Source organism: Plectrocnemia conspersa, unplaced genomic scaffold, assembly GCF_051122295.1.
Source record: "Plectrocnemia conspersa isolate PC_06_02 unplaced genomic scaffold, ASM5112229v1 ptg000011l, whole genome shotgun sequence".
NCBI lineage: Eukaryota > Metazoa > Arthropoda > Insecta > Trichoptera > Polycentropodidae > Plectrocnemia > Plectrocnemia conspersa.
The window spans coordinates 22,221,981-22,248,853 of record NW_028277175.1 but is presented as its reverse complement, the minus strand read 5'-3'; the positions used below and the strand labels follow the sequence as shown (position 1 = coordinate 22,248,853).

Here is a 26,873-nt window from a genome sequence, read left to right as displayed (position 1 = left end):
TTAACAAGATCAAAACGATTAAGGCAGACTTAAATTAATATTGTATCAAATCATAACGCAATTAAAATAGCATTGTTAAATAAATTTATATTATACTAATGACCTTTAATATATAATATAATGTGAATTTAATATAAGAAAATCTAATAATATGATGGCATTATATTACTACATACTAAAAATAAAACCTCATTCATCCATTTAACGCCTTTTCGTGAATGAGTCCTATTTTTAGATAAAATACAAAAGTAGTTATTGTAATGTACTTATTTATAACCGACTATTAAATTATCTAATGCCATAATGTGAAACGTTGTAGATCAATAATACAATTTCGCAATTATTCATTCAATCTATAAGGCTAGCTAAACGTTCAATATCATTGATTTATATTATTTTTTATTTAAAATATTTTAAGGATTTACAAAAATTATCAAATATATAGTTTATTTTTTAAACCCAAAATATTGAGGATCAAAGGTTGATCGTATCATAATTTTACATGCAATAAAAGCTAACTTAGACCGTCATGCACCAACGTGAATTTTCCATCCGAGTTCACGACGAACAATGTGTAATCTCGCCGACGAGGTCAGTTATGATTGATCCCTTGTTTGTTCTCATGAATAAATATATGAATAAATTATATGACGATAAACAGTTTCCTACGCCCTGTCATTTTACCGCCAGAGACAGTGATCCAATCAACGCAACAGAGGGGAAAATATTTCGGGGTGGGATTATAAAAATCTCGGTTTTACTGAGAGACACAAAAATTAAATTTATTCGAGTAAATTTTATTAAATAAAAATACTCTTTAGTTCATTATAATCGCAAAAACAATGTGCGTCCGGCATCCATATGTGGCGGCTAGCTGTGGTACCTCGCGTCATCGAGACACCTACAAATAATATTTTTTGAATTTTAATATTCAATTTAATTTTATTTATTGACTATGATATATTTTTTTGTATTATTTTGTATAATAAATCAAATTTATTTTTTTGCATAAGTATATTTTTTATTTTATAATAACTTAATAAAAATCATAAATCTTATGTCGTAAGAAATATTAAAAAAAAACGTTATTATTGCTTCTGTGTTGCGAGTAGAAAAAATAAATATATACATTAAAAACCAAAAAGTAACATTTACATGAATTACTAGTTAATTTCTACGCATTTGGTATATAGATAAACAAATTTTTAAATCATAATAGAGGTCGTATATTTTTTAAGCCATTAAAAATATTAGTCTGTATTAATACAGTTTATTAATACTATAACAAACTTATTTGCTATAGAAATAAGAAAGAATGGATTTTTGTATTTAATTTTTCATTAGTATGTATTGTATTTTTTTATTAATGTATATATGACACATATGCAATTTTTGGCTCAGAGAATATAAACATAGTGAAAATTATATTACTTGATATAAAATCTAGTTTCAATTTATCGCTACTTATATGACTAATACCTCAAAGACTTTTTTAAAAGAAGTTTTTTTCAATTTCTATTGATCGTTTTTAATTATTTGTATGTAATTTCAATTATGATAGCTCATCACAAATTAAATTTTACTGTACTTTTCTGATCTCACGAATTAATGTAATAATGTTTTATAATTAATAAAGTAAGCATTACTGATTTACGCATTAGTTATATCTACAGATATGTATTATAATATAGTATACATTTGATAATATACATATCTAAGTGTCGGCTTCATCAAGTTAACCACTCCTTTATCTAGAATTGGATGGAAGGACTAACGCATATCAGCATAAAAAGGGTCAGTTCCACTCGTAATAAAAGCATTTTTTACTGTTGAAGATAAATGTTATCTAAGTTAAAAATAAACATATTGGGAGACAACATAACGGATATATACGTGCCATAAATCACAAAGGATTAATATTAATCGCCATAAGAGTAAAAAACGAGCGTTACCGTTTCCAGTCTGCCTTATTGGCCAACAGAAATTTTTATTTGTAGAAATTCGCCATTTTTCCTTAATGAGTCGTCCCGCTGAAAAGCAGAGCACAGAGGCTAGGAGTATAAATTCTGAGACCCTTGCAGCCAGAAATCACTTTCCTCGACATTTCGTCTGATCACTTTCTCTTTTTGAACATCCACATCGGAGTTCAAGGCATCTAAATTTCAAAAGACCTCTAACCAAAAAGGGATCGATTCAACTTCGGACCAGCAAAAATCGCTCTAAAATGTAGTTGTTGAATCTTTATATTTTCACTACTTATATATATTTATTGTGTGTAATAAATTAAAAGTCGTGAGTTTAATTACTACAATAATTCGTGATATATCTAGGATATAGGAATTAGTGATTAGTGATTGTTCTTAATCGAACATTTTTTTAACAAATAAAAAATACAAACAAATCACATTAACTTTCTACATAAAAAGGTTACATTACTCGGCCGAGTACTATGCGTCAAAACTGGATAAGTACTCGGCCGAGTGACAATGAGCCAGTTTAATCGTTGCCTTTATTAAATATCACATTTCGTCTTTGACTCGCAAGATAAGAAGAGTTAAGTATGTATCTGTCTTTATATGCATATGACAAAAAAATTCAAATGATGATTAATCATTTTTTAAATTTTTTCGTCAAATGGTAGTTTTTATTTAACCTTGTAAAAACATAAAATTATTTAAAAAAATATTGTAAGTATTGCCTAGTATTTATTAGACAATATCATTATACGTAAAAATTCACTTTCTTAAAAAAGTGATATTACTTGGTACCAAGACAAGTTTGTAGTGTTTTTTTAACATAACACTGCACTTGTTCATAATTCATCATGTTTGTACAAAATGTTAAAGTCAAAGTCCATGTTACTAACCAAATCCAATGGCGTCTGGCACGGATAAACCACGTACACCACAAACAAGACTAATCGATTTGCCAACCCATACTATGACGCCACCCGTCATCCTCATCTGCCCATTCAAGCAACGGAAGCCAGATGGGTGATATTCGCAACGCACACATACATATTGATGAGTCGATCGAGACAGCCCCCTGGTAGCGTCGCCGTCTATAATTACGAACGTCCATTGCACAGCAACCCCTCTCGGTCTGGACGGTGGTAACGGGTGGCGTCAGACGCCCCCGCGGCGCGCTCGCCCACGCGCTCTCAATTAATTTCCCCGTAACGAGATTTGATCAGCGTCCGTGGACACACTTAACGGACGAGCAGTGTGCCACTTTGGTGAAAAGCCAACGATGCCCTTACATAATGTATAAACGTCCAGACACAACAACAAGGGTGTCGGATATTTTGTGGCGCTTCTACGTCAACGGTTTTTCTTTTTGACTGGTTTATATAATACAGTACAACACAGCTCTGGTCAAAACACCAAAGTTGAGAGAATAATTAGATAAAATATGATAAATAAAAATAGACTAAAGCTGCTTAACTTTGGAATTCTAATTTCTCGAGAATTCTTTAAAAATTTTGATGAATGAAAAATAGTATGTGATACAGTAAAGTACTGCAGATACATTGCAGAAAATCGAAAAATAAAAATAGCCCTAAATCGTTTTATCGTTTTTTCCTTATCGGAGCGGTTTCTTAGATCACAAAGGCAAAGATAAATCCGCCGGCCGGTTAGAGTAATAGAAAATCGCAAGAAATGTTAGTCATTCACATACATTTGCTTCTCCGAGAAATTATGCATATTTTCAAACATCTTGCCAACAATGTATGTATCCTTTTGTATGAACTCAAACTGAAACACAATGCAGCGCGGCCCACGAAAAAAGATAATGTGGAATTTGATGAGGGTACTATTAGTCAGAGAACTAAGGTAGGTTAAAAGTTAGGCGTTAGTTCGATATATTTCTGCTGTCGATGCTAATACCAGCAGACTGCAGCTATTTCACAACATCTAGATGCATAAGAACGGTAAAAAAAATATCAAATGGGTACAGCACGAACTATACAAAAGACTAACGCAGCAACGTTTATAATTTTTTTCTTCATTAGTTCTTAGAAACAATGGGAAAACACTTTAAGCAGAATTATTAAATTTGATAAAAAATGGATACTATAGGATAAGCAAAATAGATTAAAATAATAGTAAAACAACAAAGAAGCTTCAATAGATTGACCACAACCGAGTTTACACCTCACTATTTGTTGTTTATTATTTTTGGAACAAATTCTGTGTACATATAGTTCGGAGTCGTTTCATTGTTTTTTTTGTGCAGAATTCTAAATAAATTAGGTCATATTATATAAATACATATTTTATCGATCGAAATTGAATAAATTAACCGCGATCACTTTATTGTAATGATTTAAATAAAATATTTGCGTCTTGAAAAAATAATTATATTATTAGTTTCTCTCACAAATCACATTAAGAAAGACTAAAATTCTCAAGATTAAGCAAAAATAACTGATGATATCAAAAAAGCGACAGGAGTTAGTTATATCAGAAACATGCATAAATCGTAAGTTCTGTAATACACAAAACAGTTGAGATAATCAAAAAAACTGGCGAAATGGGTGCCGCACGAACTAAATTTAAAGCAAAAAATGACTTACAATGCTGATTTTATGCTACAAAAAATATCAATTTATTTATTATATTATAACGTGCGATCATTATGACAAGGGCAAGTGGTATTTAGCAATCTACAGAAAAATTAAGCCGAAATTACACTAGAACAAAATTATGGTGATTGTTTGCTCCGTTCAGTATAATCCGTTTAAGCTGAGAGTTAAAGTCAGTAAATCGACGAAATAGACACTAAGAACTGCAACGTATGGTTTTCCGCAACGGTCGATTCTCGATTGGTTCAATTCTCTTTAACGACAATGCGTGACTACAAATCGCACTATTGATACGATGTGCGCTGTAAAATATTTATCTGTCCTCTATACTATAACGGATTATTACTGCATTTTTATAATAAAAAAACAATCTCTATCCAAAATTTTAAGTGAAAGTTTACGAGTTTTTACACTATAATCAATCATGTTAAAACCTAATATATAGAATTTTATTATTATTACAAATATTTTCAGAAATTTACACTTAAAATAATAATTATATTTAGAGTTGTAAAGAACGATGACGATAGGCGTCACGCTGTCACCGCCATTGTTGAAAAATAGTTTTTATGGAGTTATCCGCAAATAAAATAATCATACATCATGTTATTAATGACCTACAACGACTAAGGTAAGATCACATTGAAATATAAATAAAATTATTATATTACGTATTTAATAAAATGTTGTGAATGTGTATCGTATATATTATCTTAAACACATACAATAAAATTTAATTCATATTTTTAACGCTTACTACGAAAGTTTATGAGCAATGCAATAAATATGCTTTGAATTAAAAAAAATAATGAGATAAATGTAGGTTTTACTAGATTATATTATGATCATTTGATCACATAGAATATTGGATTCGAGCCTAGGTCTTTCAGGTTTTAGTCACCAACTTAAACCACTGGTCGAATATAATACTAAATCAAGCATAACTTTATGTGTATATTTTTATTATACTTTTGTATTGATAAACTCTCTAATAAATATAATTAATATTATCAAACTTAAATCAGCATAAAGTCAAGAGAGATGCTTTAATACTAACGCAATATTTATTATTTTAACTTTGTGATGGGAAAATCTACTGTGAAATATTAAACGAGTAAAGCTCTTCACTTTTAAACTTATATTAAGTTGAACCGTATTATAAACGCATAGTTAAGCTGAATTCATTTAATAATAAATGCTTTTAAAAGTAACAGAATATATTTTATTAGTCGCTTTAGGTGAAGTTTATTTTACATACATATATACGATGCATATATTGGATGTATTAGCAACAAAATTGCAAATTTATTAAACATATTCAATTTGCAGCGTAAGAACAGTGCATATATGCATTTACTGTGAATGTCACAGATAGCATTATTGTATAAATATAATTATTAATAATTACAAAAAAATATTATTATATTTTAATAAATTTAACAAAGCATAGACCTTGAAAATATTATCAAATATGATATTAAAATCACCTGATAAATCTTATATAACTATACAATATACAGAGTGTTCTGTTATAAATATTAAAATTACAGAAAGTAAGATAATGTCATCAATGATAATTTTTTATTATTGTTTTAACGTCAACTTTTTGTGGATCGTCTGTACTTACAGCGCTCATAAATCAAAGAGAGATTCATGGAAACTCGTTATTATCTTATCAGCGTTAAAAGTTCCTATTTTAACTGACGTTCCAACACGCGATTATACGCATACGTCAATCCGACATTGCCCGTTAACGTATAATTTCATCACGTAAACTGCCAGCTGCCAATTATTATTATCAATTGCCGCCGGGGGGTGCGTTGACGCCAATTCCGCAAAAAGCGATTCTCCCTAGTGTCTGACATCATCCCTCAGACTATCTAATAATAACTGCGTATCGAGTGTATGTATACAGTTCATCTTTCGATTAAATTAATTATACGTTATTGGTGCGTGTGTATCACGTCGCCAAAAGATAAATGTCGCTCATACGTCACGGTGACCATAAAATGCGGTACGACACAGAGGACAACTCATCGCCCTTCGGATTTTCAATTATTCCAAACTATTCATCATAGCCATTAATCTACGTCACGATTTCGCTTATTCTCGCTAAACACAATTTTTTATTGTCACGCTGGAAAAAAAGCAAAAATTGAAGTTCAAAGTCATAGAGGAGCAAGAGGTATTATTTGCTTTGAATGCATTAATATCAGAATGAGTGACATTGAAAATAAAATAAATGTACATATACAAAACACATATTTTAAACACAGCCTTGGGCATAATAATGTAGTACCCTTAGTATCATTTTTCACAACTGCATAATCTAATCATTTTGATATAACACGAATGAATTTGCCATTTTTACTCCCAATTTAAAACAGTTGTGTGTTTTAATTTATTTTAAATATTAATATAACATTTTAAAAATGATAAAAATCATTTGAGTGAAGGTCAATACCGCAAGGACAGAATCAGAACAACATCAGCAAGCGAAATAATTATTGTTTACGTCAAGCTGTCCAAAACACGTTATTATGCTTCAGTGAACATAGTTCATACAAGTCTAGAACAGAAAATAAAAAATACAAATGAAAATTGATCAGAAAGACATTGCGAGTCCTCAGAAACCATTGAAAAAAATCTTCAAACCTGGCTGGCGAATTGTTCGCATGGAATAGACTCTGCAACGCCGAGACTAGTTACTTAAAGATTCGATAACCATTTAATCGATACTCTTTACTATATATACTTCATTAACCCTCTATGTGCTAGATGCGGATAAATCCAAATCACTGTGTACAAAATTCGGATTTATCCAAGGCTCAATAAAAAATTAAAGGCTCAATAAAAAATTGAAGTAAAAAATAAAATTAAAAATTAAATCCTGAAAGTGAATTTAGATGCAGCATAGAAAGACATACAAAAAAAATCTCAGGTAAATCTTTAAATTTATTTTTTACTATGAAATTGACTAATTAAGTGAATTTTTATGAATCATGAATTCAATGATAAAACTTATACAATAAAAGAAGCTTTAAGACACATGTTATGGGAAAGAAATTAATATTCCAGAAATCCTTATTGATTTTTAACAATCAAATTATTAAAAACGTATTTTAAACTTCAACGCAAAAATTTAAAGTTGCTATTTAAAATCCAATAATAACTGAGTATTATAAGATCACTCGTTTCTTCTAAAAATACATTAATTGAATCATGTTTTAAAACAATATCAATATATTATAATTTTATCAAGTTCATTTATATACTATACACCATCGATAATGGTTTATAAATATCATAGTTATAGCCAAGTCACAGTCTCAAGTTTCAAATGTAAGTAGCATAATTATACTAGAACTAACCTACCACACTGATTCACTCGCTTCTGGTGTTAATTTTAACTCAAGTATTTATATATATATAAACATAATATCTATCCATACAAATCACGCTGTTCGTTTCGTAACAGTGCAATCTAGGAAGTGAGCACCTTGCCAAGATTTCTACTCAACTCTTCTGCCGGGACCATAAAATCACTCATATTGATTCAAGAGCAATTAACTTATAACACGATATCGATTGACGATTCACGTGAGCTTTGATTAATACTTGTGTTTTTCCTCGAACGAATATTAGCATAGACTGTTATTAGCTACCGTAAGGAAGACTGCCACGTGAACGTAAACGTTGCTATAGAGCTACCTTTAAAATGCGTTTCAATGTCGAGACATGACAAGGACACTCGTGACAAGAGTCTGTGATGGGACCAATAAATCGAGACGATAAACCGCGATTAAACGTGATCAACGTGCCGTTATAGTATATATTGTTTTACGCTCACGAGCAGGTAAAATAAAAAATAAATCTGGTTTTATTACATGAAGAGTATGCACCTCTCAAACAATAGTACGTATAAAACCGTTACGAGCTATAATTATCGATCATATTTAAGAACATACAATATATATATAATTTCATACCTAGAATTGACCTTAAAAACATTCTCAATGAATAAAAGTTTAAACATGCTTAAGCGGCATTCATCATATTGTTGTTTTACTGATAAGCTATAAAACAATAATAAATAGTGAAAAGATTACATTGTACAAAAAATAAAATGGTAAAAATATATTATCAATATTTTTTAGATATCTTAGATACTTTTGCTTCGATAAAATAAAAATCATGATTAGTAGCAATTGTTTTTTACGGAAGGATATTATTGCAACAAAGTTTTTACTAACCTCAACTTTTTATTCAGTTTATAAATAAAATACTTTGTTTACGCAATTAACTATACTTTATATTAAATAAACTACCAGCTAATTATTATATGAAAATGTATAGCAAAATATTTTTATTTTATTTTATTACAAATCGGACTTTTAGGACTTTACAGGTCAGGCATTATTCAATCAATAATTGTACAGTTTAACATTAAATATTACAAATAAAATAAAACCACAAAAAATTTAACTTCTCATAGCTATCGCCGAAAATATATTTTTGTTTGACAAGCTAGTTAAGAAGCTCCTGCAAGAAGAGCGTGTTCAAACGCTGTCAAACGGTAAAGAATAAGGGAAGCAATCGCGACTCTCTAGGGCACTCTAGAGCGTCTACGAGTTAAAAAGTGCTTCATTGAATAGACGCTACGCCAAGAACGCAAAGAATTGTATCCCAACGCTTTCAGCAAAAAGGCACTATAAATACATATGACAAATAATAATAAATCACTTCTTAATCATACAAAATAAATCACTTCTTAATGCATACACATAAAAAAAATTAAAGAGCAGAATCACTTCATAAATAAAATATTTTTTTTTAAATAATTAGTACATCAGACGATAGATGCATAACTATTTTCTATACGATTGAATTAGTTTTTCTTTGAACTCATTTCTGCGTGATTATAATGAAAAATTTTGCAAGACTTCGTGCTCAGAACTAACGTGCAATATCGCCTTTTCGAGCACGATAAACATACATTATAATTTATACACGTGATCGATCGATGCAAACTGACGCGCGTCGAATTATCGTAATCTTGAAACAACATGATCATAATATCTTTTTTTATATTTATACAAAAAAAATTTAGTGAAAATATTACATAATTTATTAAGACTTGATTATTTAATTGTATGTAACAGTTCAGTGCTGTGGTTTTAGAGAATCACTGCTATTTCAATTTTAACTAGTAAGGAAAAAGAAAATAGCAATGAAATAATCGTTTAATTCGAACGATTATTTCATTGCTATAAATTCGTTTTACACGACTTGGATATTAAAACAAATATAAATATAAATAAACAAATGTTATAACTAGATTAATAGTTATGATATAAATTTCTCTATTATTGCGGCCCATTATCGTACAGCAAAATTAAATAAACAATAATAAAACCATTTGCGGTAGGTTTTAATAATAATAACTTTCGTTTTTATTAAATATGTTTAAAAAACAATATTTTTAAAATGTATGCGTAGCTTTAATATCAACGATGTTATATTATATATGTGAACCAAACCAAAAAAAAAGAGCTTTGCAAACATGTTCTTGACTGAGCACACATTCCCGTCTGACCATTTCTTTTCAATGTAACATACAGGAGATCCATTAAAAAGTTTACATTTATAATATTAAATATTTTAAAAATATATTTAAAAAAAATCTTGTTTTTACGACATCCCTAAGAAGCATATATGATGCTGCAAAATATTTGTACACGTAATAGTGTTAGGAAAGACGTCAAAATTGCTCTTTCAATGATTAAAAAAAAAATCCACCTTTCCCATTCCTTGCAAAAGTAGTCTTTTAACTGTTATTTTTTTTATTTTATATTAATTAAGAAACATTTTTTTAAATTTAATTTCAAGCAATAGTAGCTTTATTTAATTTTTATCGCCACCCTTAGATTTGCGCCCTAAGCAATTGCTTATACTAAATTTCTCCTTGAAATATGTACAACCTAAAAAATAAATAATACAATCAATTGAACGACAAATTCGAAGAATGCCACACAATATTTATTGTCCTTTCAAAGGCATATTATTTTACCCATGTTTCACATATATTTATGTCAATAAAGATTATTTTTAATATTACTTCCTTAGTGTAAACCTCTTAACGAATCATCCTGTATATGTCAAGAGCCACACGACACCATAAAAATAAAATATCGTTCCGAAAAGGCACTCTGACTTTCCGAGAGAGAAAAAGCAGAAAGAGACGCGACCCTGTGTTATTTTTTCTGCTTCTTTTTAATGGATCCATTTTTGTCTCCGAAGCGGAGCTGAGAGCCCGGGTGTCCCGTGATAATTATGTTGGATCCTGTTTCTAGTTCACAAGATATACATAAAGTATACTTGCAGCTGAAAGCTTTCGCTACAGTTGGCAAAGCGTACGTTTAGATATTCGAACTATGTAGTCTAATAACCGATTTGCCCGTTTGTATCGGATATTACGAAACCCAAGAAAGCCCTAGATAGCATAAATATAAAGAAGTTTTTTTAAATGAAATGAGCTTGTGGATTTATTTGAGGTTCTTCATATATAAACATAATATTCTCTAACGAAAAAGATGAGTATTAAAAAATATTGTTAAATAACATTAAATTGACACTGAGCTAAATCCGTATATTATGTACACAAAAACATAAATACTATCGATGTTAGATAAGCAAATTGTTCATAATATTTGAAACTGTCACATTTGACAACATGAAAACAATCTATTCTGTCTGCTGTGATATTATAAAAAGATATGTTTCTTTTCACTACTTGTATAGTAATTTTCCTATGATATATTACGATCCAACGAATAGAATAAAATTTTGCTATAAATAATTGTTATTAATAAAAGACCATAGATATGGTTCATAAATAATTTATCAAAATATTGATCCCAAATATTTTTATTCAATAATATTTCCATAAAAATAACTATTTTATAACTTATCATTTATTCTAATTATTATCATAATTAGAAAATGTAACCAAATTTCTATTTTATTCTAATTATGAAATGCGATATTTTATAAAAAGTCTAAATTTTATCGGAAAGCTTGAGATTATAAATACTATATTGTTACTATCTGACCTCTAAAATGAATATAATGCAATGTCATTTTTTCAATGTTTTTTAATGACATAAATATTATCATTTATTTTTATAAAAATGATTTAAAATACATACGAAAAACAGTGAGAACAAAAGACAAATTGTAATTGTTGTGATCTTATTATTTTTTATTTTGATTATAATAAAGTAAGTTTCATTATCAAACATATACAAAACTGATGGGAGTACCCGTGATCATCGGTACAAATTTGTTGTAAAGTACTTTCTAAAAATGTATAGAACTAATAGCTTTATTTTGACTCAGTTAACGTTTTAAAAACCTTTATCTGAACCTGAATAAAAATACCTGAACAAAGTGCAATGGTCGGTGCTAAATACAAAGGAATCATTTACCTAAACCCTTGGACCTCAGAAAATATTTTTTTAAGTATACATAAGTTAACTAGACGTTTATTAAACAATAACATATGCTATATACTATCAAATGCAGATATATTTCAAACCTTAATAGTTCATTATAAAAATAACATTACGAGCTGAAAAATTCCTGACATTATAAGCTTTGCAATTTTCCTGACATCAGAGTTCACTGTATAATAGATTTTATTGTTTCGTTATCATCAAAATTTATTTAAAAGTTTATAATATTTTAAATAAATCTTTCAGTCTAATGTTGTCACAATTAATATTTGAATGAGTTGATTGTTACTTAATTGTTACACATTGGGTTAGGGCCTGTTCTGTTACAACAGTAAATTATAACATAATATTGCTTGTTAATATATTTTAACGCTTCAGGATAGTGCCTTTTGTAATTCAATAAACTAAAACCTCAGAAAATGTTTTTTTAATATTTTCTAATATTGTAAAATATGCCCTAAGGGTTTATTATAGTACTTATTTATTCGGTCGAAATAAACCGAAGAAATGCATTTGACAGCATTTTTAAATTTGTTATATTACCAAATGTTTATGTAACTAATGTATATATATTTTGCTTCAAATTTTTTATTTATAAATTAAATGCAATATTAAAAAAATATTATAGTTCACCTTCCCTCTCAATAATCAAATCAAAGTGTCGCGTATCGAAACAATTATTATTTTGTTTCAACACTGGCAACACCGAACGGCGAGTTCCGGCCGCCGCAATCAAAACGTCAAATTTCGCACCAATCAAACGGTTCGTTTCTAGATCGTGTTCGGCATTCGCAATTGGCGGTTTTTCCTTTGTAGCTAATACATACTACATACATACTGCGTCACAGATATCGCTTTCTAAATTAAAAATCACGAAGTGTTGCCAGCACACTTCACGGCCCAGTCCGAATAAAATGGAAACGGCACGTGATCGAGAGGGGGTGGTGTGATAAATATAAAATATAAAATCGACGTGATTATATCTTTAAAAGTGTGTTTAACCTTTACAGTTAACACATGGTATCTAAAATATTTTTATACAATTTTTTTATATGCAAATAGTTTTATGTTCCATCTCTACTCAAACATCACTAATAGTATTTCTGCTTAAAACACTTAAACTGTAAGAGAATTCTGATGGGTAAGGAGGTCTAAAAATTTAAGGTCTCGTGCTCTTTTTATAAATAAAGCGAATCCGCATTTGTGTGAATACTCTAAAACACTTCGATATGTAATAAATATTATAGTTCACAATTTCTGCACGTATATTTTTAATAGAAAAAAAAAAGATTAGATATCTGTGGTACTAAGCGAAAAACGCACAGGAGAGACGGAAGAGCTAACAAGACCGTTTGAGAAAATTCGCTTACCATTCGAAAAATAATTTGATGACAAAGTTTGTCGAGTGCTTTTTAAGATTTTAAAATCGAGAGACTTTGTTACTGCCTTGGAAATGCACAAGGGATTAGTGACCGTGGAACGACGGGGACGAAAACCGTGTTGTTGGTTTAATAATGCTTATGATTTTTAATTTTCTTTTGAATCGGATTTTTGTACATCTCTGCGAATTATGAAACGATGTAGTTTAAAGTGACAAATTTAAATGTATCGAAGTAGAGTTAGAAGATTAACCTGACAGACCTTATCAAGTCGGAAATTAAATTCAGTCATGTGAAACTACGCAATTTAAGCTTTCTTAAACCATACTCCATATCAAAAATGTTGACCCATTTATTGCTAAAGCTAAAGACCTGAAGATAATTCGTTGGTTTTATTATTTATCCAATTGTTAATATATTAATATCATTTATACATAATACATACAGGCTTGTACCCACATATATATGTGCATGTATATAAACAAGAATAGATAATTGGCTGTTAATCATCACACATCCAATTTATGAAGAATAAAACCACATGAATATTCAATCAATATAACATGTAGTATCATTGTTTTTTGCCGATATATATTAGCAGATAAGCTTAGATAACAGCCAGATTGATATTGCAATATAATTCTAGCATAGTTGAAAATCGCATCGATCCGATTAACGTTAACGTTGTACAGAATCGTCGACAGGTCGACACATTGTATGTGTATTCTAATTTAAAACACACACACACCAGTGTAAAATAATAATACGTGTGTTTCAATTAAATCATAATACAAGTTTCGCTAATTGGTTTTGCGATTAAACTAACATGCATATGGAACAATATGAATGTTAAACCGTTATCCGTGAAACGAAACGAGAGAAATATTTAACAGATCGGCTCGAAACGGTTAATTTACACAAACGAAACGAACAATTTGTTCGTTTCGATTTGTGATATTGAATCAATTTAACGCGACGATGAAAATTATTTTTAAATCGAACACAAAGAGTGTATGAAAAATATAAATTACAATAAGACGACAATAGACACTAATTTTTGGTACAATGATTCATAAATATTTATTTACAATAAAATAATGCCCTTATTTCTGCATCAAATTGATATGATAAAAATAAAAGGGTGTTTTTTTTTTTGTTAAGGCTTCGTGAAAGACAGTGAGCAGACAATGATAAATGTATACTTCTAAATCCCATGCCATGTTTATTCCGATGTCTTATGTTGATGTCTATTATGAATACTTGAATTGAGATAAGACCATGATTAATGATGTTTCAGTATAAAAAAATCTTGTTAAAATTATTTTTAATTAAAATTAATAGTAAAAATAATCAATGATAAGCGAAATATTTAAATTTAATTATAATTATTTTGCTTGATCAAATATTTTAATAAAATGAAACGAATTTTTGGTGTAATATTCCAAATAAATAATTCTGAATTACATTATTTATAATAAATTATAGGAAGAGCTAGCTTTGAAAGGCTTATAGTATGTAAATTTGACTGGTGGATGGATAATTTAAAGACATCGCCATCGTACAATCTAAATAAGAGCAGATAAGGCTAACTAAGATAAATGATATTAAGATAAATATAAGGCCTTTCAATTCAAAATTTAATGAAGATGCAGTGTAAATAAAATAAAGAAATAAACAATAGTACTTTTTACCCTAAAAAATACGGGTTTAAATGAGAGTAGAGAAAAAAATACTTATGAATCAATGAATATTTAGTGTATATTATAGCCATTAATTCTCACCTGTTCATACTCGTCCATGTAGCTATGGTGGTCCAATTCTTCCGGCTGGTATTTGACTGCTTGGTACGGATTGCGCAGCTTGCGATTCTGTCGTCCCCTCTGTCCTTTAGTCAGCACGTCGTAGTAGGCAACTGCATGATTAGCAGACACCACTGGGCAATCTTCAGGATAGGGCTTCGGCTGAGTCTGGATCTCCCTCTGGACGGTCACAGACACCGTCTCATCAGCTTCTGCGTCTTGATCTTGATCAGCGTCATTATCCACACTGACCACAGTGGAATCGTCGTCCACTGAATCTTCATCAGCAGACGAGCCGACGTCTCCAACCACCGAAGGGGTTGCTTCGTCTATTCCGCTATCGTGGTCGTTGCCAGAATCGACCACCTCCTCGGAAGTGTACTCGTAACGAAACTCGTCCATCTCCTCGGACATTGTTTCGTTTTCTACGGTCACAGTTGTTCCGTTAGTCACTCTTACTTTTGTTACACTCGGTTTCGTGTTACTTTTGCACGCTCCACTTTGACTAGACACCAACCGGCACGGTAACCAAAAATTTTCACGCGAGCGGAACTCCGCTTCAGCGTCTGTCCTTCACTAGCACAGTGCACGCGGTACGTCTCTCTCAAACTTTTTTCTATATAGTTTTGGTTCGAGTTTTCTGGGTCACCCGGTGCGTACGCGGGACCGAATCAAGACCGCGACGAGTGCTCTTCGGAAGTTTTTAACTGCTTAGCTAAAAACCTGTAATGTGAAAAATAAACATTAGCCAATGTGCGTTTACAAAGTTGAGAGTATTTAAATGCTAATCAACCATAGTTAAAAATAAACTTGAAAGAAACTACTTCCAGATGTTTAACTAATAATAATTCTACCATCACATGTCGGCTTATGGCCGACAGATACTTAAATTAATCTTTTACTAAGTCGTCGATTTAATAATTTAATAATATAGTAATAATATTTAAGAAATTATTTCAAAGTAACTAGCATAAAAAAAGCAAAGACATAACGAAAAATCAACAACAGCACCACCTGAATTATATAATTGTAAACTTTTTATAGATTATATTATCGGTAATTTGACAACTGGAATTAATGCAGCAGACTAAGTAAATAATACATTTAGTTTCATGTGTCTATTGCTAAAATAAAATCTAGAAAAAACAGTATCGAATCTATCCAGAAAATACTCATTTCAGTAAAATCATATCGGAACACATTTTCACCAGTAGACATATATTTTTACGTGTGAAAGAATAAATTATCTGGCCGGTGCTAGTAAAATTATATGATTACAACTTATCATTATTTATTTACATCCGATGTATAAATGTTACAGTGAGTGTGTATTTTTAAGTAAAGTTATATTTTCACTAGTGAAGTCCAAACACATTTTCAATTGATTTTCTGTTCAAACCAAAACCTAAGCCAATAAAAGTTATTTACTCTCATAAGGTCAAGTACAAAATACAAATAGATGGGTAAGAAACGGGGTTGTTTAAAGTTAATGAAGGATGACAACTCAGACATGTTGCTTGTATATGTTGCTTGTGTTATTCACAAACAAAATTTAGTTTCAATAAAGCTTTCACCTGACCCAAATGAGATAATATATTAAATAATAAAATGTATTAACCTTATCAAAGCAAATGTCAAATGTGAACGTCTCTTTAAACAATTTTGAAATGATAAAAATATTAAACACAACAGACTATTGCTTCATACCAAAATAAATTGGATTTCGCACGAAATGACACTTTTAATATCAAGAATTTGTGAGTAATTTAACAAATATCCTCAATTTAAATTAAATTTGTTAAATAAACAACTGCAAGTAGCAAATAAGACTTTTATTGATGCAAAATTCAAGATATTTGACTTGATTGGATTTCTGCAATTGTATAAAAAAATATTTCAGAAAAAAAATTGGAGCAATTTTTAACATAAGTTGAGTAGCTCTACAACACGACAATACGCGTCCCCATGAGACTAAATTGATATTCGATAAAATCAAGAAATTTTATATCATCCACCTTATTCTCCAAACCTTGCTCGTTACCATCTTAAAAATTTAAAATGCAACCATTTGAAAAAAAGACTATCGGAATATTTATTTTGAATTAAAGCCTCAATTCAAAAAAATGAGCGGTGATAAAAGATTTTAAGAAATATATTATATTTTGAATCAAAAATATAATATTTTTATTTATTAAAAAAATGACTATTTAATATTTATAATAAAATGTACCATTCTGAACATGAATGTGGTATTTTTATAGCAATTTACACGATAATTCAAACCGTGTTATATATATATATAATACATATGTATACGCTTAGGCAAATGAATGCTATAAATAACATACCAAAATCGTCGCATATATGACCTATTACTCGGAGACTATCAGCTATGCTAGTTTAACAATAATTAACTGTATTGTATTTTATGCAACTGATTGGATCGATTCGCATTATCACTAAATGGTACTGCAAAAAAGCTCCAACCATAGATAAAGAGCCCATTTGCGTCATTACAATGTAAAGAGATCACTTAGTGCCGAGAAATGAAAGGCGTTTGTCCGCAGGTGTATCGATATACCCACGTATTGCGGCTATTGCACAAATTCGTATCGAATGGCCAGTTGGTTACCAAATGGCAATGCAACTCGGCCGCAGAAAAACGCTACACAAAAAAATCAGTCTACTATACAGCGTAGAATATATTAGGTCAATCTGTAGAATTGTAGAATGTGAATATGTTATAGACAAATCATATGGAGGATCATTCGGGCGCGCCCTTTAATTATTATATGCATGTTTTAAAGTAACTAATCGCAAATCGCTCCAATTAAGCAACTCGAGCAAAAATGTTGGCAACTAAAATTTGCTCAACAGATTAAGAAACAAAAGCAACTTTTAGGCAACGAGCTCGCCGAGTGAGACGACACAAAAAATAACACAATTATATCAAAATGTTGACACATGGATTTAAATTATTATATTTGTAAACACAAGAGCGCAGTTAATTTAATTTCACAATCATTATTATCAGACGATTGTATCACAGTTGTGCAAGTGCCGAAGTTTGTCACACTTGATTATTGTGCACTTTCCGGAGAAAAACTTTTACTGAGTACTCAGCTGAATTGCAAAAGTAGAATTAGTACAATACTATCTATAAAATCGATATTGAATCAACAAAAACACTTCACAATCAACGCAAACAACTCGCAAAATAAATTAGAGATTTTTCACTGCTCGCACATAAACTCAATATTGATATTCACATATAACACTTTATTCCAACAAGATTGATTTTTAAAAATAGTTAAGAGCACAATACATATAAAAATCACTGTTGGAAAAATAAACAATGAATTCGACTATTAAGTAAAATGAAATTCATAGAAAATAATAGATATATAAACATTGAATAAAATCTATTTTAATTAATAATAAATGTACCAATACGTAAGCATATCTGATTAAAACTGTAATTATTCGTTCTAACGCCGCGTATCATATTAACTTACATATTTAGATTACGTGCATCAGTATACACTTTCTCTTTCATTTAAATATTAATTTCGATTTTAAAAATAGTTTTTCGCATAACCTAAATTCATTGTTGAATGAAAAACATGTATTATTAAAATACGTGGAATGCGAATCTAAAATAAGATAATGTAATACATGTCAACCGAATTAATTTTTTTATGAATATAAAACAAATCTTTAATATTAATTTTATATTTATATATTTAAAATCAATCACAAAGATAATAAAACGCAAATTTTGTCTAAATTGCACTGCAATTATCTATAAAATTATATATGAGGAAAAAAGTACCACAGCAGAGTTCAAAACACTCTTTATATGAACTTTGATATTATAAAGAGCGATAAACGATTAGAAATTAGATAAATCAAAACAAAATTTTAGCATATGATTTCATACTAGAAATAAAGTATATATTATAAAATTCATTGAGTGAAATATACGTAATTTCGTTAGAATAAACATTAAAAAATCATACCGATCAAATGTCAACTGGTAATCTTCAAACGAACTTCAAACGTCAATTTATTAAACTTTTTGTTTTTTTAAATATTAGCTCACAAAATATAGTCAAGTTGAATCTATATGTTTGAGAGATTAATAAAAACATTATTTAACATAGACAAAAAATTATTGTGTAAATTTGCGATCTAAAAAATAAGTTGTACCATAATATATACCACAATAAAATAAGCACTATTTCATTATTGACTTTTTTATGTAAATTTATATATTTATATATATATATTTAAATTTAAGTAAAAACAGCTAATTTAAATAGGAATATAAATTTAGTTAAGAATATGCCTTTTTTGTGTATAAAACATATTTTTATTTAAATATCCTGAGTTATATTATTTTATTATTGATAAAAATAAATTTTAAGAAGAAGATAAATATGTATTTAGTTGAAAATATGTTTCAAAAATATCATTAGTAACAATTACACATTTGTAAGAACGACATGTTATGACTTGAATGTGTGTTCAATTGATAATATGATAAAAGATATTGGGTATACATATAAAGCATTTATTTATTAGAACTACATATTTTATTTTATCTAAATATTAAATATTAAAATATGTTAAAAAATATTATTGTCTTTGTTTAGTAAGCAATATAAAAAAATATAATAACGACATATTATATGTAACTTAAATGTCCTGAATTTTTACGAATATTTATATCCATAAAATTAATTTAAAATAAGCAATCACTTCAAATTTTATCATAGACTGGAGTGTATGTTCAGTTTGCTAAAAAAATATTGTCTTCGTTTAGTAGACATTAAATATTATAAATTTATGAGAATGGCGTAGTACATTTAACTTAAATTTCTAGAATTTTTACAAATATTTATATCCATAAAATTTATTTAAAGTAGGCAATATTTCATGATTGCTTTTTTAATGTAAGCTAAGCGCTTGTGTTACGATTAAAACATACTAAAAATAGTATTGTCTTTGCTTAGTACACATAAAAAATATTCAACTCAAATTTTCCGAATTTTTACAATAACTTATATCCATAAAATTAATTTAAAGTAAGCACTTAATATTTGTTTATGTAAAATAAACAAGATCACTCTTAGTTTTATAAATAAAAACTTATGATAGACTAGAAGGTATGTTCAGTTAAAAAAATTCATAAAAAATAAAGTTTAGTACGAATATTATAAATTTATAAGAAGGACATATTATATACAAGTTGAATATCCTGAATTTTTAATAACATTAATATATATAAAATTGAGTTACATTAACATTATTTTAATTTGAATATAATTTTTTTAAATAAAAACTAACAAAATACTAGAATATGTATATGAATATTCAGATTAAAACACGCTAAATTAAATTGTCCTTTTCTAATACCTATTTAATAAATTTATGAGAACGAAATATTATATAAATGGAATTTTTAAAAATATATTTATCTACAAAATATAATTAAAATAAGCACTATTTTATTATTATTTTTGAACCAAACACTGATTTTAAAAAAAGCTTATAATATACTATAATATATATGATTTGATTTAAACATGCTATAAAATATTATTGTCTTTGTACGCATATTATACGTTTATAAGAATAGTGTATTATATTTAACTTAAAAATCATTAATTCTTACAAATATTTATTTTAATGTGAACTAAACAGGATCACTCAAAATTTTAAAACTTAAAACATACTATAGACTGAAATATTAATAAATATGGTCTTTGTTTAATACACATATTATAAATACACAGTTTTCTTGTACACATTTTTTCACATTAAAATAAAATTCTGCTAAGAACATATAAAAAAAAACATGACATACATTTTTTTACATCTTTTTTTTATATTTATTTATAGATTTTAAAATTGTAAAATTTTTAAAGGGTCACCTTTTTGTATCGTATCTACACAGCTCTAGTTTTACGGCGATGTGGGAAAAACACAAGAGGTCACGGGTCGCCTGGCGACGCTCACCACGATTATTTTACAATAACAAAAGAATATTATATTCGTTATGATATAAATCATAAAAAAAACGAATTTAAACCGTAAATCAATATTTAAATTATTCGAAAAATAGTTCGTTGTTCGGTAGCTTAGTTAGTTGGACGGTGCGCGTAGAGCGCGAACGAGCACCCGCGGCCAACTTCGCACCGAAACTGACCGTTCATTTGCGATTTCGACGCATATCGCACGTCTCGATTTTGATTCTCTCCCTCCTCACAGTCGCCTCGCTACCGGCCATCTAGCTACGTAGCTTTCGCGCCGCGACGTTTAGATACACTAGTAGAAGTGGTTCACTTTCTTTTCGTTCCATAATCGCGCGCGCTGCTATTATTTAACCGAGAGGCACAGTAACATACTTTTTATCGGCCCGGACGACCCGGATCGGGATCTAACAGATTCGGCGACGCGAACGGCGAAAACGCAATATATGTATACATATATATGCAAGGCCAAGGATGTTTGTTTGTCCAACGATAGACTTGTAATGCTTCTATTAAAACTATCCATATAATCAAGAACAGACAAGCTTCTAAAGACTGCGGTCTATACGATGTTTAAAAAACTATTTTCATCACTGACCACAAGAATCATATAGATTTCGTAGCGTATATAAAAGAAAAAATGTTTTATTTATATTTTTTTTAATAAATAAAAAACATCTTAAACACAATATTTATTTACCTGTAGGGCCAAAATTTAATAGCTTTTCCTTAATAACCACCAGTTTGAAACGATATGTAAGATTAGGCTAGATAACGAAGTCAGTTCCTATGACAACATATTTTTGATATATTTAATAAAAACTACTATTTCTTGGCATGCGATAATTTAACTGATAGGCACTAATATTCTGCTCAAAAATGTTTATGAAACTCAATTTCCTAAAAAAAAATTAGTAAAAACAGTCTCGAATATACCAAAAACATTTTTTAAAATATATAATTTCAGTAAAATCATATCATTATACATTTTCACTAGTAGATATTATCTGGCATGTGCTAGTAAAATTATATTATTTCAACTTTTCTATATGTAGTAATGTACATATTTACATACTTTAGTACATCATTATTTATTTACAACCGATATATAAATGTTACAGTGAATGTATATTTTTTTGGTAAAGTTATATTTTCACTAGCTAGTTACAAATACATTTTCAAAAGTAGATATATATTCTTACTAGCAAAAATATACTTTAACTAAAAGGCGCTAATATGCTGCTCTAAAATTTCAATTTAACAGTCGCGAAATGTTCATTTGCTGTTCAAACTCAAACCTAATAGGATCAACTCCAAAATACAAACTAAGCCAACTCAAATCTCAGGAGAAAATAAGCTGAAGAATAAGTACAGACAGACATAGCATCTCACATATTGCTCCATAGTTTGTTTGCATTTTTAAAAATATGATAGCTATTCTTACCGATATTACTTTAGACTTCTAATATAAGAGGGCTAATCAAAATATATTCAAACCGAATTTTGGTCAATAGGAAAGCTCAAAAACAATTATTATTTCTCAGAAGGCAAAAATTCACGTCAAAAGCAATAAAGTCGTGTTGGTTCCGTCGGTAATGAGCATTCCTACTGTAATATTTTTTTATAAAAAGTGTGGATAATAGAGTGTTTTCACCACAATGACCTGGACTGTAAATTCACTAAATGGCAACACTGAGCAGCACAGATAACACGACTAATTATGAGTACATATTTTTAATATTTTTTAATGCCTAATTGAAATATTTATGTTAACTCGTACCTTTTATTATTTATTGAAGAGATATATAAAATGCCATTTTGTCGTGTAGCCCAGAATCTTGGCTTAGTGTAATAACCCTAACATTACCATAAATAATCAAGATAGACCAGTGACAGATTCGAATCCTATTTAAACCCTAATGTATTTGCTTTTTTATTTTTATAGTCCTCAAGATCCGATTGAACATCACAAATTAGGTTTTTAAGTCTTGCATAATGTCATATATAAGCTGTATTAATAATAAATGATTATTAAAATAGATCACATATTTAATTTTATTTTGATTTTACGTATACAATAGTTGTTGATTGTGTTGACATCGTTGTGACGCATCTTACGCTTGTCATTTTGCAATGAAAAATTTACAATCAATAAATAAAAGTAGATGTCGAAATTTCGTTATAAAATGCGCGATTGCTGTTGCAAAAAATAATAACATATGTACGTGTATATGTATTTGACTTTATATATATATACATATAAAGTCAAAAACATATACATTCTTTGCATTGAATTAATATATAATAATAACTCCCACTACAAAATATTACCCCAAGAGTCAAAACGCTTGAAACTAAGAAACTTTTAAACGAAAAGTAGATCATTGATTTTTTAGCATCATGAAATTAATAGTAATTTAATATAAATCTATCTAACTTTGTGAGTGAAAATATATACTATATGATTTTTTATATGTAAATAATAATATTAAAAACAAAAATAAATATAAACTAAAGCAAAAAATTAAAAATTAAAATACATAGATTTATCGATTTGGCTGCGTAGTGAGAATTTTAAGGTGTTTAATATCATTTTAAATGAAAAAATTCAATACATAATTACTTTTATCAACATTTTATATGAAATAAAATGCAGAATATGCCTAGCTGATTGTTTATATTTTAACAGTAGTAGCTTTTGCTGAAGATATGTTTTTGCTGGATTGATTTGGACACCATACTTCGAAACATTCATATTTTAACTGTATATAATATTGAGTATATATTTTTTTAAATAAGCATATGTGTAGCAAAATTTATTCTACAATAAAAAAACTTTAAGAAGTCTACACAATGAACAAAAAATTGCAAGAATTGTGTATGTAACCAGATCTTAAATTATAGCTGATTTAACAGATTTTGATCCTAGAATGTTTAAAATATTTAGTTCTACTTAATTACTACCATGCATGGCAAATAATTGTTAATTTTGACATTATACATATATACAAAAACAAAGCATAAGTTGCGGTCAAAAAATCAAGATTTATAAAATATATTTTCAATTCACAAGCAAGGTTAAAATAGTTAAGCACATTAAATTTAAATGTCAGATTTGATTGTTTTTTTATGTCTTTACATATCTAAAAAATACATTTAATAACTAAACACTTAAACTGAATTAGAATCAGTTAAATACAACTATTATATGCTACCAATGCAACATACTTGTACAATTTATTTATTGCGATTTGTATTTGAAAGTAGACTTTGAACGGCAATATGTCTATCACTGTTAGATATTTGCAAGTTCATCAATATTCACATATTCATGTTTATCGTAAACTTGTTTTAGTGTTGCTTGCACATTCGCTATCGACCATTATTCATAATATACAAAAAAAATACTATAATTGCACTATAGTGATAGCAATTAATTAATCGATGGAAAATACTATTCAAATTAAATTATCTATAATAATTATAAATGTCAGTGCTCTAATCATATTAACACTTTATAGTTCAAGTATACAAAGAAAAGCCTTTTATTTGCATACTAATAAATCTATAAATAATGTTTCTTTTCCATATTTTAACAGACGTAATTTAGATTGGGTTTGTTGGGAAGGCACACTATTATTTTTTGCACTCGTTTTAATTAAACTGTGCAACAATATTTATAAATAACTAACTAGAAACTATCAATTGATATGATTTTAAAAATGAGTAAATTCAATATTTTTACACAAAATACTTTTATGTAAAGTACCATAGCTAAATAATCTTTGTAGTATTTATAGCTATGAAACATAATAATGTGATTAATTCATTATTATAAAAGCATATTAGAAAATAATGTTTCTTTTCCATATTTTAACAGACGTAATTTAGATTGGGTTTGTTGGGAAGGCACACTATTATTTTTTGCACTCGTTTTAATTAAACTGTGCAACAATATTTATAAATAACTAACTAGAAACTATCAATTGATATGATTTTAAAAATGAGTAAATTCAATATTTTTACACAAAATACTTTTATGTAAAGTACCATAGCTAAATAATCTTTGTAGTATTTATAGCTATGAAACATAATAATGTGATTAATTCATTATTATAAAAGCATATTAGAAAACGCATTATAACTGAATATGTACATCAATTTCATTCATCAGATTATGTACTGATCTGATAATAGTCGTATGATAGTGATTAGATTAAATAAATGGTCCATTTACAACAATAAAATTAAAATTTTAGAACATATAATTGATTATATTGTATGTAATTAATAAATGATTATCAAATCAAATCCATCTCTATTCTATAAAGGTGTTTTGAAAATAAATTTTACGATTGTGATAATAATTTATTGAATAAAGCAAATCTCGTCGCTAAATTATCGCATATTTTATAGAAACTGATTACCATATTGCACATGACATAAGCATGTAAAAATATTTTTATTAAAATGATAAAATTCCATAGAAGCTCGCATTCTTATTTTAATTTTAAACACCAGATTTAATACATACAATTCACACACATCAGATTTGCGAATCAATTTAGAGGTCCTAAAAGATTTAAATATTGTACAATTTAGTTAAAATCAATCAGCACAAATGTACAAGCATTGAAAATAATACTTTAATAAATAAATACGATACATTTACACATTTTGAAATCACTAGATAATACATTTGTATATAATAAGTCAGTTTAATAAAATAAATCAGAACAGATTTTGGGGGAAATAAATAGTATTTGAGAACAATACTCTATGCTGTATTTTAGAATTGTATATAAAAAAATATTAAAGTAAATTTTATAATGGCGACATTATTTTAATATGTAACATATTGCACTATAAAAAAAATGATTTAGAACTAATATTTTTTTTAAAGATATTCAAAAGTGATATGAATGCCTGTAGCGTCTCGATCTATAGTTGAACATCACCACCGCACCACCATATGTTACAAAACGAAAAACACAAAGCGTCTCTTAAACTATCTCCGTTCTCCTCTACATCACATCCTATGTGTTACAATAGCTAAAATGCAACAGTTTAGCTTGTTGTTGTTTGGTGTTTTGCTAACATATGGTAGCGCGTCGAGAGACAGAGCGGAACTACCCTCTTACAGGAGGGCGGTTACTACCCGAAACATCATAGGTAGCGATCATACTTGTGGTCGAAGCACTCGCGGTGAAGATTAGCACTGGCGCGGGTGGCGAGGAAAGTAGTCGTGGTAGTCAGCGAATGAATAGCAGCAGTAGTCGTGAACGCGTCCGTTACTGGCGGCGCGGCCCCGCCACTGAGGATGCCCGCGTCGGTCCCGCAGCCCCACGGAGAGCGCGTGCCCCTCTACCCGGCTAAGCCGCCTCCCACGCGCACGGGAAATCGAGGAAACCTCCGCGTGGTAGTGGCGAAGCGCCTAAATTTAGAAAAACGATGCGCTTTCATTAGTGTGACGGTGAGAGGCAAGGTCGTTCGTTAGCATTGCAGCGTTATGCACGAGAGCAAAAACAACTATGTTCGTTGCTAGAACTTTCAGGAAATTA

At 28.9% G+C, this 26,873-nt stretch overlaps 1 protein-coding gene across 2 annotated transcripts in view; it reads right to left on the bottom strand.

The window, feature by feature from the left end:
* LOC148229968 (terminal nucleotidyltransferase 5C) overlaps positions 1-26,628 on the bottom strand; it is a 105,527-nt gene extending 78,899 nt beyond the window's left edge. The window contains exons 1-2 of one of the 2 annotated variants that reach the window (XM_088197089.1): positions 26,498-26,628; positions 15,260-16,000 (exon numbers count right to left, since the gene is read on the bottom strand). In XM_088197089.1, the coding sequence (XP_088053215.1) occupies positions 15,260-15,691 (432 nt within the window). In that variant the 5' untranslated portion in view covers positions 15,692-16,000; positions 26,498-26,628. Of the gene's footprint in view, positions 1-15,259; positions 16,001-21,213; positions 21,572-26,497 lie in introns of those variants that run through there. The other variant, XM_088197090.1, reaches the window with a different exon arrangement.
* Positions 26,629-26,873: the final 245 nt, after the last annotated feature.